General features: G+C 44.1%; 1 protein-coding gene across 1 annotated transcript; it reads right to left on the reverse strand.

The window, feature by feature from the left end:
- Positions 1 to 10,266: 10,266 nt before the first annotated feature.
- On the reverse strand, positions 10,267 to 11,040 carry LOC132349275 (general transcription factor IIF subunit 2-like). The gene has a single exon (XM_059897569.1). It carries the CDS (start codon positions 11,038 to 11,040, stop codon positions 10,267 to 10,269), a length of 774 nt encoding a protein of 257 aa, XP_059753552.1.
- Positions 11,041 to 19,019: the final 7,979 nt, after the last annotated feature.

Genomic DNA, 19,019 nt, shown 5'->3' on the forward strand with positions numbered 1-19,019 from the left:
TCAGGTGTTGGCTGGGGCAGCAGTCCCAAATGAAGGTTCAACAGGGGAAGGATCCACTTCCAAGCATGGTTATTAGCAGGACTCAGTTACTTGAGGCTGTTGGATTGTGTGCCTCAGTTCCTTACTGGCTGTTGGCTGCAGACTGCCCTTAGTCCCTTGCCAGGTAGCTCTCTCCATGAGCAAACATGCAAGAAGAGCCAGAAAGAGATGACCAGCAAGACAGAGTCACAGTCATTTGTAACCTGATCACAGAAGTAGCATCCCCATCACCATTACCATATCATTTCAGTTTAAGAAAATGAAAGGGAAATTAATATTGTTAGTTTTTCTTATTCTATTTGTTAGAAGCAAGTTGTTAGGTCCAGCCTGAACTCAAGAGGAAGGGATTATCCAAGGCTGTGATTACCCAGAGGCATGAATATCATGGGAGCCATATCAGAAGCTTCCTACCACACACCCTTTTTATTTATTTATTTATTTATTTATTTATTTATTTATTTATTTACATGAGATTCATATTTGTTTATTTTTGGCTGCATTGGGTCTTCGTTGCTGCACATGGGCTTTTCTCTAGCTGCACCGAGTGGGGGCTACTCTACGTTGTGGTGTGCGGGCTTCTCATTGCAGTGGCCTCTCTTGTGGAGCATGGGCTCTAGGCGCACGGGCTTCAGTAGTTGTGGCACATGGGCTCAATAGTTGTGGCGCACGGGCTTAGTTGCTCCGCAGCATGTGGGATCTTCCCGGACCAGGGCTCAAACCCATGTCCCCTGCATTGGCAGGCAGGTTCTCAACCACTGTGCCACCAGGGAAGTCCAGCACACACCCTTTTTAGATGAGCTAAAATAAAAACTTCTAACAATCTTGGAGTTCACACAGTAGAAGGACCTTTCAAATGTGCTGAGTGGGTTGAGGGTATCAGCCAGTACAAAAACATTTGCAATCCTGAAAGCATCTATGCAGGAGAGAAACCCTATAAAGGAGGTAAAGGTGGTGAGAGTTATTACAGAGCTGCTGATCTTAGAGGTCATCAGAGTCCACATGGGAGAGAAACCAGATCCACATGAAGAGCACAGTAAGGGCTTCACCAGGTGCTCCACTCTTCTCCGTTATACACCCCATTCCCATTCGGGAGAGGAATATATCAGTGTGGTACGTGTGGTACCACACTCAAGAATTTTTCTGAGTGTGAAACTTGGCATTCATAAGAGAGCCCACGGGAAGAGAGACCCTATAAATGTGATGAGTGTGGTAAGGCTCCTCTCAGACTTCAACACTTCACATTCATCTGAGAATCCACACAAGAGAAAAATTGATATGAACAAGTGTGATACGGACTTCAGTCAGAAAGGAAATATTCACCTTTAGTAGAATCTACGTGGAAGAGAAATCCTCTATAATCGATGTGATAATAAGGATGGTCAAAACTGTAAGTTACAGACATGCAGCAGAGACACCTATTACAAATATGACAATCGTGGGGGGAAAAAAGTTCACCTAGAACTTTAAAACTCATAATGACGTTGCACATAAGAAATAAACCATACCAATAGCCTAAGTGAAACTTAAGTGAAAATATTATCTGTCAAGTGTTTTAATGTTACAAGATATAGAAGCAATCACCTTAAGTTTCTGTTTATGAAGAAGCAATAAAAAAAAGTTGAAAAGAATTATATCTATGGAACATCCTGGACCCATAATGAGACTGAAAAAAACCTCACGAAGAGTTGGGTTCATACCATGACTTGTCCAGTGGTACAAGGTTCTGCCAAGAATGTAAGTAATCATGGAAGTAGGTCCACAATGCTGCTTTTCCTGGGTGATGATGTCCTATGCATTGTCTAAAATCTTGTCTTGAGATAGGTGAAACTTTCCACTTTCCCATTTCTTATGTGAGTATCCTTGTTTCTCACAGTGTGGTTTGCAGATCACCTATATCAGAATTACTCAAGGTGAGTACTACAGTGTAAATAATACCTTAGTATTTAGTGCACAAAAACTTCAGTGTACATAATTATCTTGCGGGGGGGGGCACTTGTTAAAATGCAGATTCCTGGGCCTCGACCACGTCTTCTTAATCAGTCTACAGGTGTGGGGACCAAGGATTTGCATTTGTAAAGGCTCCTCCTTCCCTTATAGGTGATTATTACGTATACCAAAGCTGGAGAATTACTGCTCTATGGGATGTTTGCATAAAGTTAAAAAAAAGAAACAAAATCTTCGGTGGCATTTTACTAGTGTGCTGAACCTACTGAATACAGAAATTTCTACCAATAAATTGATCGAAGTAGGGGGTAAAATTCAGGAGACTTGAAAATGCACATTGGCTGCCCACGGAAATATTAACAAAGGGCTCTCTGACATCATCCATGATGAGATGGGTGATGACCATAAATGAAAACTTATGGGGACAAGCAGCCACAACTCGGCTTTTAAATGATGTTATTTCTAAAGCTTCAAACAGCGTTAAACATCGTTTGCTGTGGGAATATACAACTTGATAAGGGAAATCTGGTATGAGTGTATTATATATAAAAAAATAAACAGATTGAGAAATTCCTATAGTCAAGTAGGATAACGGTTAAATTATCCTTAGCACAAAGATGATTAAATTAGACGCGTCAGCGTAAATTCAGTCTGTCACTGAAATAATTTGTGCTGTCTCTGGCATCAGCCTATTTACTGTAATTAGTCATATGGAGTGGCATAAATATGCAATTTATAGCCTAATCTGAATCTGTATCAGTGGTTCCCAAATGTGCCTGGGCATCAGAATCAACTGCAGCTTGTTAAAAATATAGTTATCTTGGGTTCCACCCCAGGAGGCTGAGATTCAGCATTTCTGTGAGAAGGCCTGACTGAGCATCTAAGTTCCAGGTTTTGGAACTGCTGCTTTATATTCCTTTTCTAAATGGAATCTGGCCTTCCTAGAGGCTGGCTGATTCAGAATCTTGGTCGTGGCAACTAAGATGGGGTCTGGAACATCCTGTTAAAGTACTGATGCTGACAGAGTTTACTGGGGTCATGATCAAGGGAAGTAAAGGAACCACACAGGAAGAGGGCTTCACAATTCGAGTTGTCAAAGTAATCTCTGATCGCCCTTAGGGCCAATGAATATGTTCCACAAGTACTGTTTAAAGAGTATAAAAATAAATTTGCACTTATCAGCAATTCCTCACTGAAAAATGTTTCTGGTACTGGAACACTTTGCTCTATAAGTAAGAAGCTGTTGGTCCTATAATAAATAAGCCCCCTTTTTTGACATGGTACATATGAGTGAGTGAACCAATAAGCTCCCAGCACCCACTCCCAGGTTCTCTACAGAAACCTTAAGATGGGGCTCTGATACTTTTTCAGAGACATTCCATAGCATTAAATAAGGAGCAGGTATCTACTTCTGAAAACAGGCTGAGGAGGGGCAAAGAGATAAAAAAAAGATTGAGCAGTTGTCAGGGCAGGGCTACTGTGCTGTCCATCCTGTTTTTATTTTTAATTTATTTATTTTATTTATTTATTTTTGGCTGCGTTGGGTCTTCATTGCTATGCGCAGGCTTTCTCTAGTTGTGGCGAGCTGGGGCTACTCTTCGTTGCAGTGCGTGGGCTTCTCCTTGCAGTGGCTTCTCTTGTTGCAGAGCACGGGCTCTAGGTGAGCGGACTTCAGTAATTGTGGCATGAGGACTCAGTAGTTGTGGCTCTTGGGCTCTAGAGCACAGGCTCAGTAGTTGTGACACATGGGCTTAGTTGCTCTGTGGCATACGGGATCTTCCCAGACCAGGGCTCAAACCCGTGTCCCCTGCATTGGCAGGCGGATTCTTAACCACTGCACCACCAGGGAAGTCCCTGTCCATCCTATTTTGATGACATTTTAAGACACTTAACACCTTGGCTTCCCTGAAATCAACAAACATCTAAGGATGAGGTCCCTTCAGGAGACAAGCCATGGTCAGGAGAAGCCTCCTCACCAAGTGCTTTGCCAGCACACTCATCTGGGACTAAAGGTGAGAAATTTGGGGGCAGAGATAGAGGGGAATCACTGTTTTGGAGGGTTCACTGCACCCTAACAAATAAGCCTTTATTTTATTTTTTTAAATTTATTTTTAGGAGACTTTTGGGGTTTTTTGGTTTTTTGGTTTTTGTTTTGTTTTGTTTTGTTTTTTGGCTGTGTCGGGTCTTAGTTGTGACACACGGGATCTTCCTTGTGGCATGTGGGATCTTTCGTTGCAGGGAGGGGGCTCTTCGTTGTGGTGTGCGGGATTCTTTCTAGTTGTGGCGTGCGGGCTCCAGGGAGCGTGGACTCTGTAGTTTGCGGCACACGGGCTCTCTATTTGAGGTGCATGAGCTCAGTAGTTGTGGCGTGCGGGCTTAGTTGCCCCATGGCATGTGGGATCTTAGTTCCCCAACCAGGGATGGAACCCGCGTTCCCTGCATTGGAAGGTGGATTCTTTACCACTGGACCACCAGGGAAGTCCCTTTAGGAGAGTTATTTAGCTTTATTATTATTTTTAATTGAAGTATAGTTGATTTACAATATTATGTTAGTTTCAGGTGTACAAAATAGATTCGATATTTTTATAGATTATACTCTATTTAAAGTTATTATAAAATATTGGCTATATACGGGCTTCCCTGGTGGTGCAGTGGTTAAGAATCCTCCTGCCAATGCAGGGGACACGGGTTCGAGCCCTGGTCCGGGAAGATCCCATATGCCGTGGAGCAACTAAGCCTGTGCGCCACAACTACTGAGCCTGCGCTCTAGAGCCCACGAGCCACAACTACTGAGCCCGTGTGCCACAGCTACTGAGCCTGCGTGCCTCGAGCCCGTGCTCTGCAACAAGAGAAGCCACCGCCAATGAGAAGCCCACGCATCACAACGAAGAGTAGCCACTGCTCCCTGCAACTAGAGAAAGCCCACACGCCGCAATGAAGACCCAACGCAGCCAAAAATAAATAAACAAAAAATCAGTAAATTAAAAAATATATATATTGGCTGTATTCCATGTGCTGTACAATATAGCCTTTCAGCTTAAGCCTTTATTTTAATAATCTACTATTAAGCAACTAATATGATCAGTCCACATGGGTAGGTTATGGAGGATAAAGACAAACCATTCCCCTTACCTCCTCTGGTTCCTCCAGCTAACCTGGGCCATCTGGAACACCAAAGCATCCTTGGCAAATTCACCCATAAGCAGCTAAATCAACTTCTTTATCAAGCCTTTCTCCCAACTTAAAATTTCCTCTTAAATAGGAAATAGTTATTTTCGTTAAAGTTTTGGTTTGTGTTAAGCTTTGTTAAATTAATGCCTAAGTCCTAGAATGGCTATCAGGTTTCACTTAGGGAGTTACTTTTCTCCTCTCCCATTGTCCCTATTCCCCAAATCTTGGAAATGTTACCCTCAAGTGACTACGATTGTCATCTTAACTTTTGATCTATTTCTCATCTGCCCTTTGCCTTCATGCTGAGCTTCAGAATTGGAAAGGAGTAACATCTCTTAGGCCAGGGCCATCCTGCTGCTAAATAATCTCTAAAGAGTGTAGTTCTTGGTAATCCTTGATGGGCTTCTTGTGTGTAGTCCCTTCACCATCCAGAATTCTGACTGCAAGTTCTTTCACTCAAGCATCAAGGATGACCATGGCTTAACTGGTACAGCCACAGTGGAAAACAGTATGGAGTTTCCTCAAAAAGTTAAAAATAGAACTATCATATGATCCAGCAATTCCACTTCTAGGTATTTATCTGAGGAAAAGGAAAACACTAACTCAGAAAGATATCTGCACCCCCATGTTTATTGCAGCATTATTTATAATAACCAAGATATGGAAACAACCTAAATGTCCATCCATAGATAAATGGATAAAGAAAATGTGATGCATGCATGCGCACACGTGCACACACACACACAAGGGAATATTATTCAGCCATAAGAGAAGGAAATCTTGTTGTTTGTGACAATATGGATGGATCTTGAGGGCATTTTGCTAATTGAAATAAGTCAGACAGAGAAAGATACGTTATGGTCTCACTTATGTGTGGAATATTAAAACCAACAACGACAACAACAGGTTCATACCATAGAGAACAGATTGGTAATTGCCAGAGGGGTAGGGGGGGAAATGCGTGAAGGGAATCAAAAGGCACAACTTCCAGTCATAAAGTAAATAAGTCATGGAGATATAATGTACAGCATGGTAACTATAGTTAATAATATTATATTGCACATTTGAAAGTTACTAAGACAGTAAATCTTAAAAGTTCTCATCACAAGAAAAAACTATTTTTGTAACTATGTATGGTGACAGATGTTAACTAGACTTATCGTGATAACCACATTACAGTATATACAAATATTGAATCATTATGTTGTATACCTAAAATTAATATAATGTTATATGTCAATTATACCTCAATAAAAGAAAGTATGACTATGACTTATTTAAAAGATTCTCAGTGGAGACAAAAATAAATAAGCATGAATAAGTTCTTTTCTTAAATTGAAGTATAGTTAATTTACAATGTTTTGTTAGTTTCAGGTGTACAGCAAAGTGATTATATATATAATTACTTTTATGATTATATAATATATATATTCATTTTCAGATTCTTTTCCATTTTAAGTTATTACCCTGCGCTACACAGTAGGTCCTTGTTGTTTATCTGTTTTATATATAAAATAAGTTCTTTTTTTAATGGTATAAGTAGAGGAATTTAGTACAAAGCAGGTAGCTTTGGTAGTACCAGGTAGCTGGCACTCTCTCCCTGTCTCTCAATCTCCCTCTCTACCAGTTCTTTCTTTCTTTTTTTTTTTAACATCTTTATTGGAGTATAATTGCTTCTCTACCATTTCTGAATATAATTGTTAGCGCCTCTCTACATTTGGGATACAGAGCCACGCTTTGCTTAATTTAGTCATATTGCTCTAGTTAAATGAATTGCAATCCTCAAAATGAATTTGTATGATCTTGATATTCATTTCATTCCAAATACTGTTAACCTTCTGTAGCCATAAAGTCCTTGAAGCCACTTTCCTCACTTGCTTTTAAAATTTCCAGAGCTTCACTTACCTATTCAAATTGACTTAAATTCAACCATGAATTGTCCTTAGCAGTCTAATTGGATGGATAGATTTAGTAAATGTTTGTGCATTGAAAGCCATTCACTCATTTAAGGAGAATGCATTGAGTGCAAGTCCTGTGCCAGGCGATCTGATGGGAAAGGCTGGTCTGCTCATTCCTCCTCCTTGTGCCCCTCTGTGTTGGACTGGAAATGCGTGTCCTCTCTGGGAGCTAGCCCAGGTTGGCCAGCACTATATGCATCACTCAGAGCATTCTGGAACTTCAATAAGAATTGTTAGTTTTGAGGACATCAATGAGATCACATAGAGCATGATTCCCTTTATTCATCTTCTATGAGTAACTGGAACTCAGATTTCATGGAAGGCTCTCAGTAATAGCAGGAGAAAGTGTGGATGGCCTATAAAATTAGGTAGACATCTATGACTTGAAGCAGTGAATAAGGAATCACTTAAGGTTTTATACCAGGTGTGGAATAAACAAAACTGGTTGTTTCAGGCAGAGACATTATTTAGAAAGTATGTGACAGATGGAGACCTAGCTCAGCATAAGTGGGAAGGGAGAGTATGGGAGGACCTAAGAGCTATTTCCTAGAAAAACTATAGAAAACAAGGAGAAAATTGGTGGTAGAAAATATAGTATTCATTCAAGCTGACACCATTGTTTCCAGGAGGGAATGTTATGAAGATGGAAAGGTCAGATTTATTCCAAGTGGTCGTAATAGAACAGAAACAATGAGCGTGAGTTGGGGACTACCAGTCTAACTGACGGAAGGCCACCATCTCCCCTCTTGGTGGCTTTATGACTTCACAGAAGTTACTTAACATCACTGACCACCACCTCCCATCTTTCCAGTTCAGGTTCTCTAGTACCTACACTCCAGTAATTCTTCAACCCCACTGGGGTCTCCCAGGACTTGATGCCGTTTACTTTCCACTATCTGTCTCTCCCCTCCTGTCTCCACTTTCCACCTTTCCATCATTATAAATCTTTGTAAACAGCTTCAACTCTCTCCCCTCTCTCCACCCATCATACTAACCTAGAAAACCTCCAACCCTTGATAACCCCAACTCTGACTCTGGGCCTGTACTCAGCAGCTGTACTCAGCAGCTGATTGTTGTTGGAATAAAGTCACACAACATTGACTGCCTTCACGTTACTCCCCTGACTGGAGTTACTCCCCCTACCAGTTGAATAAGCAACATTCAAGACTTAATCAAACTAATTTTCTTTTTGCCTCTTACCATCTCTTTAATATTCATTTATGGAGTAACCTCCTTCCCTGGAAGAGACTCTGGCAGACCCGCCCTTTTCTTCTCTAGGAAATAAATAGCCCTACAGTCACTTTAGGTCCCAAACAGTCTTGATACGGTGATAAGAACACCCAGACATGGCCCAGGGTTGAGCCCTCTCACCTTCCCCACGTGGGAACAGCTTCATCACTCTGCTCCCTCCTCGCTTCCTGCTGTCTCCTCCCCTATTCACTAACCACTGTTTGGGACCCGCCAACGTGTAAGGATGGAGGAGAAAGGAAAGTAGTATGTGAACTGGTACTCTTGAGATCTGATTTCAAGCCCTCTGGTGTAAGCTGGCACTCTGGTTGGCTCTGGTAGATGAAGAAGGTCAGTGCTCTCACAGGTGCTGAGCTGGTTATTCGGAGGTTTCCCATCACTGACACAGCTCTCCTTCAGTAAGCCTGACGCAGAGGAAGGCACCTCTGCTCTAGGTGTCTGCTTATGATTCCTTCCGCAACCCTGGCATCAGATGCCACTTCTCAGCCTACGTCGACCAAGGTCTCTCCACCCCTCCAGACAGCCCTGTTGGACCCTAGATAACAGCACGCCAACTCCCTCTCTAGCTCCTGGCCCAGAGGAAACATTTGTACCCCTTGTCACGGCACATTCCGGGAATGAGACCGGTCCCCGTGCAGCAGAGCACCCTGAACAACGCAGTGAAACAGACCTCCTCTGGCCTCTAAACTTCCACGTCTAACTAAGACCCGGCACAGCCAAAATAAATAAAAATTAAAAATAAAAACCCTTCCTCAACCCCACATCCCTCAGCAGCCTTTGAAGGATGGGGTGGGAGAGCAGAAGAGAGACTCCACATCTCCCTCGTGGAGCTGCTGAAAGAAAAAAATTATCTAAAAAATGACATCAAGTCCTAAGCACAGCACCTAGCTTACACCAAGTGCATAAATGTTAGCCATTATTATTGTCATTGTTGCCATTATTCTTGTCAATTTTCATTTCAGTGCTTGCTGCCAGAGTGGAATCTCTTTAAACGATGTTTCAGGCAACGATCAGGGATCCAAATTTAAGATACAACTCACAACTCCCTTGAAGTAAGGAAAGGATCTCTAATACAGCCTGTTTCCACTCCATCAGTCGGAGGCCATCCTCCTCTACCTGCCAACTGCCAGTTTTAATTATCTCACTCTCTTACTCTAAATATTTTTTCATTGATGTTTCTGCATATGAAAGGACCATATGTTTTAAACATTTCAAAAACAACTGTGTTCTTCAGTAATTTTAGAATGTAGAATTTGCTTGCCTCCACCCCTAACCCCAGCCAACCCTACCCTCCACCCCAGGCCCACCCCTGGCCCCACCCCTGTCCAGTTTCTGATGACACTTCTTTTTTTTCTTTTTTTTAATTATTAGCACCTTTTAATTACTATTTATTTATTTATTTGGCTGTCTTGGGTCTTCGTTTCTGTGCGAGGACTTTCTCTAGTTGCGGCGAGCGGGGGCCACTCTTCATCGCGGTGCACGGGCCTCTTACTATCGCGGCCTCTCTTGTTGCAGAGCACGGGCTCCAGACAGGCAGGCTCAGTAGTTGTGATGCACGGGCTTAGTTGCTCCGCGGCATGTGGGATCTTCCCAGACCGGGGCACGAACCCGTGTCCCCTGCATTAGCAGGCAGATTCTCAACCACTGCGCCACCAGGGAAGCCCGACACTTCTCTTTAGACTGAGAGGAGCTGAGCTCTTTGGGGATGCAGCAAAGACGGGTAGTCCTCAGACAACATTTTCTCAGTTTACATCTTTTTTTATTTCCCTGTTTTACAATCTAAATATGAATACTTAAAAAGATATTTAACCGACCTAACTCTTAGCAATAATAGCACAGCCTCACATCACTTTTAGCGTCAGAAGATTGTCACGCTCATATTGGCGCTTCTTGACAAAGGGCTGTCTCACTCACTCTTGGCCGCTGCCAGATAATACCGGTACTCTGCTTTTAGCTCCCATGTGTTTTTGTGGGGCCCTTTTACATTCCGAACACCGATTTCATTCAAGATTTCCTTCAGGTACACCACAGGTTGCATAGTGATGCCAACCAAGTCCTTTATGTTATAATACTGGTGTTTCTCAAAGGCAGCAAATAGCAAGGTTAAAACTTGATCTTTATCAGCCTTCACTCTCTTTCCATTTTCTTTCTTTTTCTTCTCATATTCAATGTTGTACTGATGATTGGCAACAGGTTTATAATTGGTCGTGACTACCTTCTCCAGTTTCTGTACGGTTCTGGCAGGTTTGGAAGACTCCTCTATTTGCCTTCTCTTCAGCCTCATGTAGTTTTCACTCAGAGCAGGTCTGCATTCTCCCCGATGTACCACCGTTCCTTCCAGGGAGAGCTGATCCGGTGCATGCTCAGTCAGCGCTGTGAGGACCTGCCCTCTGACCCCCTGCAAGACAAGCTGATGCTCCCTGGGAGCGATGACCGGGGCAGGTTGTCCATCTGTACCTCGAATGTCTGTAAGTTCCTTATTCAAAATAAATGAGATTTCAGACTTCCCTTGATTTTTGGCAATCTGCAGCTTCCCTACTTCACCGCTTCCAGAAGCTTCGGACCACTGCTGTGACAGGTATTTAGGAAGCTTCACCAGCCATACCCGCTGGTTCTGTTGGATTCCCTCCAAGCTGAGTGGAATGCTCTGGGGCTTGGGTCTGCTGCCTCTGGAGGCCATGTGCACCTGAGCTGAGGGTGCAGAGGGTGGGCCAGCTAGGGATGAAGCGGGAAGCAGGACACCAAAACCAGCTGCTGGAATCCAGGAACCTAGCGAGGAAATATAAAGCACATGCTGACTTCAGAAATGTTAAAAGATAAGAGTCTTAGAATCTAAAGAGCGCTATACAACAATTGTCAAACGATTCATAATAAGGGAAGATGGGAAACCATCATAAAAGTGGGGAGTTTGATAAATAAGCATGGCACATCCTGAAAATGAAGTACTTCAGCAATTAAAATTACAGGAGCTCCTATCTACTGATGTGAAGAGTTTTCTAAAACACAGCCATCTCCTAAACGCCTTCCCTACAACCCTGTTTCCCCCTGTCCTTCTTCCCTGCTTTATTTTTCTCCAGAGCACCAGTCAATGTGAAATATCCTGGATAATTTATATTTTATATATTTATTATTTTATCGTATCTCTTCCCCACTAGACTGTAAGCGCCATGAGGGTAGAGTTTGTGGCTTTCAGTGCTGTAGGCGTTTAATAATTTTATTTTATTTTTTTGAAGGAACGAAAGGTCTTATTTGATTGGTTTGTTTGTTGTGAAAAAATGGAGCGGAGGTGGACACCACGCCCCGTGCCCCGCCCAGGTCCCACCGCCCAGAATTCAGATATCCTGCTTTGCCCTCCTGCCTCCACACAAAATAAGAGGCACGGAGGGCCTTGGCTTGGGGGCATGTCCTCCCTGCCAACCTGGCCTGAGCACAGGGAGAGACCCTGACACCAGCTGTTGGCAGAGACATCGAGGCCACAGAGGTTAGCAGGTTCCAGGCCTATATTTTGTTTCTTCTTCTTCTTTTTTTTCCCCAGGCCTATATTTTGAGGTCCAGAGCGCAGGCATCTGCAACTGACTTGCAGGCAGAGCAATCCTGCCTCACAGCTCCTAAAGCCCACCGTGGATCAAACACCACCACAGTAGCTTCAACAACCTCTGCTCCGCCATATTCTCTCTGACCTAAGTGGGGAAACTTTCCAATTCAAATCCAAATCCATTTAAACCAGCAGGAGCTGAGAGGCTGTATTTCTTAAGATAACCTCTCTGGGTGCCCTCATGCCTAAGGCATAGAGAGCAAAGAGTGAGCATAATTTTACAAAAGGAAGCCGGGAAGGAAGCCCCTTCTACCAGGCTGAGACTCACCAGAGCAGGCAGAAAGCTGTGCTGAGCAAGGCTTACAAGGAAGGGTGCTCCCTGATGAGCAGGGCTCACTCAGGCCCCAGGCTGCCTCCCCCTGGAAGGAAGAACCCACTCCCTCCACACAGCTCTATTTATTGCCACCTTTAGGGAGTTCCTTGATGGGATTGGGTTACAACCACCCTGGAAAGCCAATCACCTTGATTCACTTATGGGTTTTCCCCCAAATCTCCTAAAGCATACCCATGAGGGTGGATAGCTTAATGGATTATTTCCTCCACTGAACCCATTTTCCTTAATTCTCCAGTGTAGGGTGGGTTCGAGGGAAGGCAGCTTGCTTCAGCATCTTTAGAAAGGCTGGAGATGCAGGTACTCTAAGGAGTTATTCCTAGTCCCTGACCAGCCATTTTGACTCTGAATTAAAATTGCTCTCACCATCTTCTGGCTAAATGCAAAAAGCCCTTATTTCCCCTCCTGATTGCTCCCTTCATCTTAAAACATTCTCTTCCCGTGGGTTCCATGATGCCCCCTGCTTCTGGGTTTCCTCCTGCCTCTCGAACTGCCATTTCCAGTCTCCTCTGTGGGCACCTCAGTGTGTCTTGGGCCATAACTGCTGTTCCTTGGTCCCAGGTGCTGTCCCTTCTCACTCTACACACCTTTTGAAGATTATATTTCTGCAGAATCCTCTCAAAAGGGCAACCATAGTTCAGATCTCTCTCCTGAGCTTCTGGCAGACCACCCAAATGCCAACTGATGTCCTGCAATGCACACGATTCCTAATAGGTCAAAACCAGGACCCATCACCTTCTCATGCCTTCTCCCCCGAAACAAACCTGCTCTTCCAGTATTCCCCATCCACCCTGTTTCCTAAACCAGAAACTTGAGTGTTAAGCTTACTTCTCCCCATATCTCGCTCCAGTGAGCCAGCAAGTTCTGCCCATTCTGCTTCCTTAATTCATCTCAAATTGCCCACACTATCCCTATGCCCTGGCCCAGTTGAGGCCACTCTACGACTTTTCTCTCCTGATTCAGTGCAATAGATTCTTCACTGAATTTGCTTCCTCGGTCACTATATTCCACATGCTGGAGTCAAAGTAGTGTTTCTAAAACATGTTTCTGGTTTGTTTGTTTTTTTAATTTTATTTTGGTTGCATCGGGTCTTAGTTGAGGCACACGGGATCTTCGTTTCGGCATGAGGGATCTTTCGTTGCAGTGCGCAGGCTTCTCTCTAGTTGTGGTGCGTGGGCTCTAGAGCGTGCAGGCTCAATAGTTGCAGCGCGTGGGCTTAGTTGCCCTGTGGCATGTGGGATTTTAGTTCCCTGACCAGGGATCGAACCCACGTCCCCTGCATTGGAAGGCGGATTCTTAACCACTGGAACGCCAGGGAAGTCCCTAAAACATGATTCTAAATATGTCTTTCTCGGGCTTCCCTGGTGGCGCAATGCTTAACAATCCGCCTGCCAAGGCAGAGGACAGCGGTTCGAGCCCTGGTCCGGGAAGATCCCACATGCCGCGGAGCAACTAAAAGCCCGTGCACTACAACTACTGAAGCCCGCACGCCTGGAGCCCGTGCTCTGTAACGAGAAGCCACTGCAATGAGAACCCCGCGCTCCGCAACGAAGAGCAGCCCACGCTCGCCGCGCGCAGCAACAAAGACCCAACACAGCCAAAAATAAATTAATTAATTAATTAAGAAAAAAGAAATGTCTTTCTCTTTCTTTTTTTTTTTTTTTAAAGATTTATTTATTGACTGATTGATTGATTGCTATGTTGGGTCTTCGTTTCTGTGCAAGGGCTTTCTCTAGTTGCGGCAAGCGGGGGCCTCTCACTGTCGCGGCCTCTCTTGTTGCGGAGCACAGGCTCCAGACGCGCAGGCTCAGTAGTTGTGGCTCACGGGCCTAGTTGCCCCGCGGACTCTGGGATCTTCCCAGACCAGGGCTCGAACCCGTGTCCCCTGCATTGGCAGGCAGATTCTCAACCACTGCGCCACCAGGGAAGCCCTCTTTCTCTTTCTTAATAGCCTTCCGAGCCTCCCCACCTTTCATAGAATGAAGTCCACTCTCTTTCCGGTGGCTTACCAAGCCTTTCTAGAAGGGACTGCTGCTCAGCGTCATCTCTTGCAGAAACTCCCTAAAACTCCGCTTGTAAGGAGCTTGTAAACTCAATTAAACCTCCATTGCTCTCTCTCGCCACCAGGTCTTCGTTATTGTTTCCTTTCACCGACCTTGCTGCCATAATAACCCCACCCCACTGGCGCAGCTAATTCTTCTTCCCAGCCCCTACTCACGCATAGGCTCCTCCCCGGCCACGTGACCTGCGCGATGCCGTTCTTCTTACAAGCTTACCTGAGAAGTTTGCTCTCTCTTTCGTGAACCACCAAGTCTGACACAGGTACGCTCCTAGTGCTTGACAGTGTCTCCCCTGTCAGCACTGGGCACATGTTTCCTAAGGACCTTTTGTTTATTTGTGTCCCCATTATATGGTAATCACTTTGTGACAACAGATCGTGTCTGTCTTGTCCCTCACTGAATGCCAGCATAGGAGTTGCTAAATAAAAACTGGTAGCATGAGTGAAGGATTGATGGAATCCTAAACTGGCATTGCCTTTTTGGAAAACCATTTGGCCGTATGAAACTAGAGCCTAACCCTCACAGATGTCGCCTCTGGACAACGGAAGAAGACAGCATAGTGTAGTGAGGGCTTGAAGCGCATGCTCTGGAGATGGGACGCCCAAGTTCAAACCCTGACCCTGCCACTTACTGGTTGTGTGGCCTTGGGGTGGGGGTGGGGAGGTGTCACTTAACCTCTCCATGCCTCCTCTTCCTCATCGGAAAAATGGGAATAATAATAGTACCTACCTTATAAGGTTGATATGAGGATTAAATGATTTAGTAAAGTGAGTGACGTAGTGAGGGCTCAGTAAATGTTAGCTTGTTATCCACTAGAGTGTCAGTTCCATAATGGTAAGGGTTTTTGTTTTGTTTACTGCTGTATTATATAAACAGTGTCTGGCATCAAATATGTGCTTAAAAGATATTTGTTGATTAAATAGGCAAAATTCATATGAAACTAATTTTATTTCAGCATACTCATAATGGGAGCCATGATTCCAACCCAAGCAGTCTCTTTCAGCATCCAGGTTCCTAACCTCTACTTCTACTGCCTTAAAGAGCTAAATGTAAACATTTTAGGGGAACCAAAGGAGAACATTTTTGTTGTAACCTAGTGGTTGTCAGATTTTCCTGAGGTAAACACAAATCATGAAGTAAGACTTAGGCAAGCCTAACTACACAAAAATGAAAATGTCTTTACAGAAGATTCCATAAACTAAAAGGCAAATGACAGACTGTAAAGAAATAGGTGCAACATCTAAAACCGACAAAGGATTAATAACTGGATTATATATAAAGGTCCTAACAATCAACAAGGACATTATTCTGTGAGGGTGTTTTGGGGTGAGGTTAGCATTTAAATAGGTGGACTTTTGTTAAAGCAGATTGCCCTCCGTAGTGTGAATGGGCCTCGACTTATCAGCTGAAGGTCTGAATGGAACAGAAGACTGGCCTCCTCCAGGCAAGAGAGAATTCTCCAGCAAATGGCCTCCAGACTCAAACTAGAACATCAGCTCGCCTGGGTCTCCAGCCTGTGGGCCCACACTGCAGTTTTTGGATTTGCCAGCCTCCATAATTGTATGAACCAACTCCTTATAATAAATTCCTATATAGTAAGTATCACATTAATATATTATTTTAATTAAACATGTTATAAATGTTATCTAAATATATAATATATTATGACTATACATATACTATAATAATATATTATCACTAATATATTATTATAATTAACATAAATTTATATAATCTATATCTATCTATATCCATATCTATATCTCCTATTGGTTCTGTTTCTCTGGAGAATGCTAATTAATACAGCCTATTAAGAGTTCAGGGAAAGGTGCATGCACACACATATACATACATAAGGTAATAGCACAGAATACACTGATAAAGCAGAAGTTCTGGTCCCAGGTGGGAGGCTTAATAATACTATAGCCTCCCTCTTCTGCCCTGAATCATAGAAAAGAAAGAAAAAGTATTTTAATAAATCTATTACAATGCTAGTAACCAACAAGCGTTTCTTCCAGTGGACCAGAAACTGTTAGGAATCCCTGAAAACCATAACTAGGTTAGTTAACAGGACATGTCAGTGACAAAAATGAGTGCACAAGAATCCTAAACATTTGACGAATTCTAAAATCATAGAAGAGAGAAACACAACAGAGACAGAAGAGCCCAAGGAAACAGAGCAAGCAGAATAGGACTTTAGAAAAATTAGTATTCTCAGAGATGAAAGAGGTTACAGCATCATAGACATTAATCAGCTAAAGAGCTTGGAGATCAAAAACTTAATCTGAAATAAAATATTCACTAGAAGAGGTCCTATAGCACCATGGATGCAGGTGAAGATGAGATCAGTCAGCTGGAAGATTAAGCTGAGGAATTCTTTCAAAAGATATCCTCCAAACACAAAGATATAAAATGTTTTAAAGGAAAGTTAAGAGACAGGTCCAGAAGTTTCAACATCCATCAAATGAGAATTCCAGAAGAGGAGAAGATGATACTGGAGAAGAGAGACCTCTTAAGCAATTCTCAAAGGGATTTCCCAGAACTGATGAAACCCTCAAATGGAAAGACCGCACCAAGGACTTGGCAGAATAAACTGAAAAAGGGATATTGTAATGAAATTTCAGAAACCAGGGATTAAGAAAAAAATCTTAAAAGCACAAAGAAAACAGATTCCCTATCAATGGAGTATGCATCATGTTGACTTCAGAGTTCAGATGCAAATTTACAATACTCATTCTAAAAATACAGTGAAGCAATAGCTTCAAATTTCTGAGAGAAAATAACGTAGAACCTAAAATTCTAAACTCAACCAAATTCTCATTCTGGTGCGGGGGCTTGTCCCCTTGTGCTCCCATCCCACTTCCCAGTGTAGTCGTTTAATGGAAAGAGCACAGAACCAGGTGCCAGGATTCTGGTCTTGGTATTGTTACTCAAGGCTGTGTGCCCTGGGCAAGTGTCTTTGCCTTTCTGGGCATAGTTTCTTCTTCCTTAAAATGGAGGTAACATCCCTGTCTGATGAACGTCTAATGAGACAAACAGTGAGAAACGTGTGGGAGCGTCTAATGCAATGACTAGAGGGAGGCTCTAAATTCTCCTTGACCCGTCCCCATCCCCCTGCTGCAGGTCCTTCTTCCCCCAGTGCCCATACCCCAGTGCCGTTTGAGCTCAGTTATTGCTTGGTGAACCGGTCAGCATTAGTGTTTCCTTCACGTTCAGTCCTTTTCTGTGCATATGCAGCGGGCTTTTCAATGGTGGGAAGATAAGAGGCTTCTTGCAGGTTCTGACGACGGCTAGACAGGGATAGAAGGTGCCTTTCAAGGATGGAGAGTGGGCACCTCCATTGCCTCTATCCAGGGTGGGCCCTAATGACCAGAGGGGCCCCCTCCACACGCTGGAGAGCCCTGCACTTTGACCCACTCCCTGGTCAGCCTGGGATTGTTTTTATGAGCTCTGGATTGGATTCTACCCAAACTATGCCCCTAACTAACTGTTGGGTGACTTTGGACAACCCTCTGGGCCTTTGTTTCTTAATTTATAAGATGGAGAAAGCTGTACTCATGGATCTCAAAGGTATCTTCCAAGTCAAAATGTCAGAGAATTTTGGACTCTCTGTTGATGGAATCTGAGTCATAATGGCATCAAGCAAAGAAAGAATGCAGAACACTGAGCCCATCACTTCTCAGCGGAGAGCCATGAAGAAGAAGCTGCTCCGTCTCATTCCTGTTCAACCTCCTCTTCATCATCCTTCTCCCCTTGCCCCAGCTCAGCTTTCAGCTCACTTCCTTCCTCCTGTCCTGCCTCTTGTCCCTAAGACTTCCCTGTCTCTTCACCCTGTGCCTGCCTCAGTCACCAGCTACTCAGACCATACTGGTCCTCTTCCTACCACATGCCCAGACTGTCTCCCTCCTCTTACCAGTTTTGCCCCTTCCCACCTCCCTGCCTGGGTCACCTCTACCCTGGCCTGTCGCCCTGCTCCTCCTACCACCTGCCTTCCTCCTCTCCCTCTCCCTTTCATTCGCCGCCCCTTCCGCCTTGCTCCCCTCTTCTCCCACACTCCTCCCTTGACCCCTGCCCCTCCTCCGCACCCTGCTTCTTCCCCAACCTGCATGGGCCTTGGGCCCAGATAAGCACCCCCTGCTCCTGCTAGGACATCTGCCCCAACCAGCCCTCACCAGGCCTGATGATTCCCACTCTCCATCATGGGGCCTTGTGTCCCTACCAGTGGGGCACCTGGCCCATCCCAGAACTCCTGGGAATGTGGTACGCAGCATCCTGGTGACCTGGTGGTCATGGGGGATACTGGATGATGACCAGCAGGCATACAACCTGGAGGGGCACCTCCCTCAGGTAAGGGTCTCTTTCTCAAGATGGGGTTCTCAGCTACTCCCATGTCTTGGTTATCTTGCTGCCTGAGTTTAGCGTATGTCTCCATTCCCATTCCTTACATCAAATATAAATGGAGATCGTATTATTTTTATATAAGAGACTCCACAGGGAGTAAATCTTAGGGAAAACTGCAAGTGGACTCTGAATTCTAACCCATGTTCATCTCAACACCGATGTCATGGACACTGATACACACGCAGACACACACTGTCCTGCGCTAACAGTTCCCAGTCGCCATAACCCTGTACAGAGATCAGCTCGGTAGCACGAGGCAGCTTTGGCCTGAG

Source organism: Balaenoptera ricei, chromosome 1 (genome assembly GCF_028023285.1).
Source record: "Balaenoptera ricei isolate mBalRic1 chromosome 1, mBalRic1.hap2, whole genome shotgun sequence".
NCBI lineage: Eukaryota > Metazoa > Chordata > Mammalia > Artiodactyla > Balaenopteridae > Balaenoptera > Balaenoptera ricei.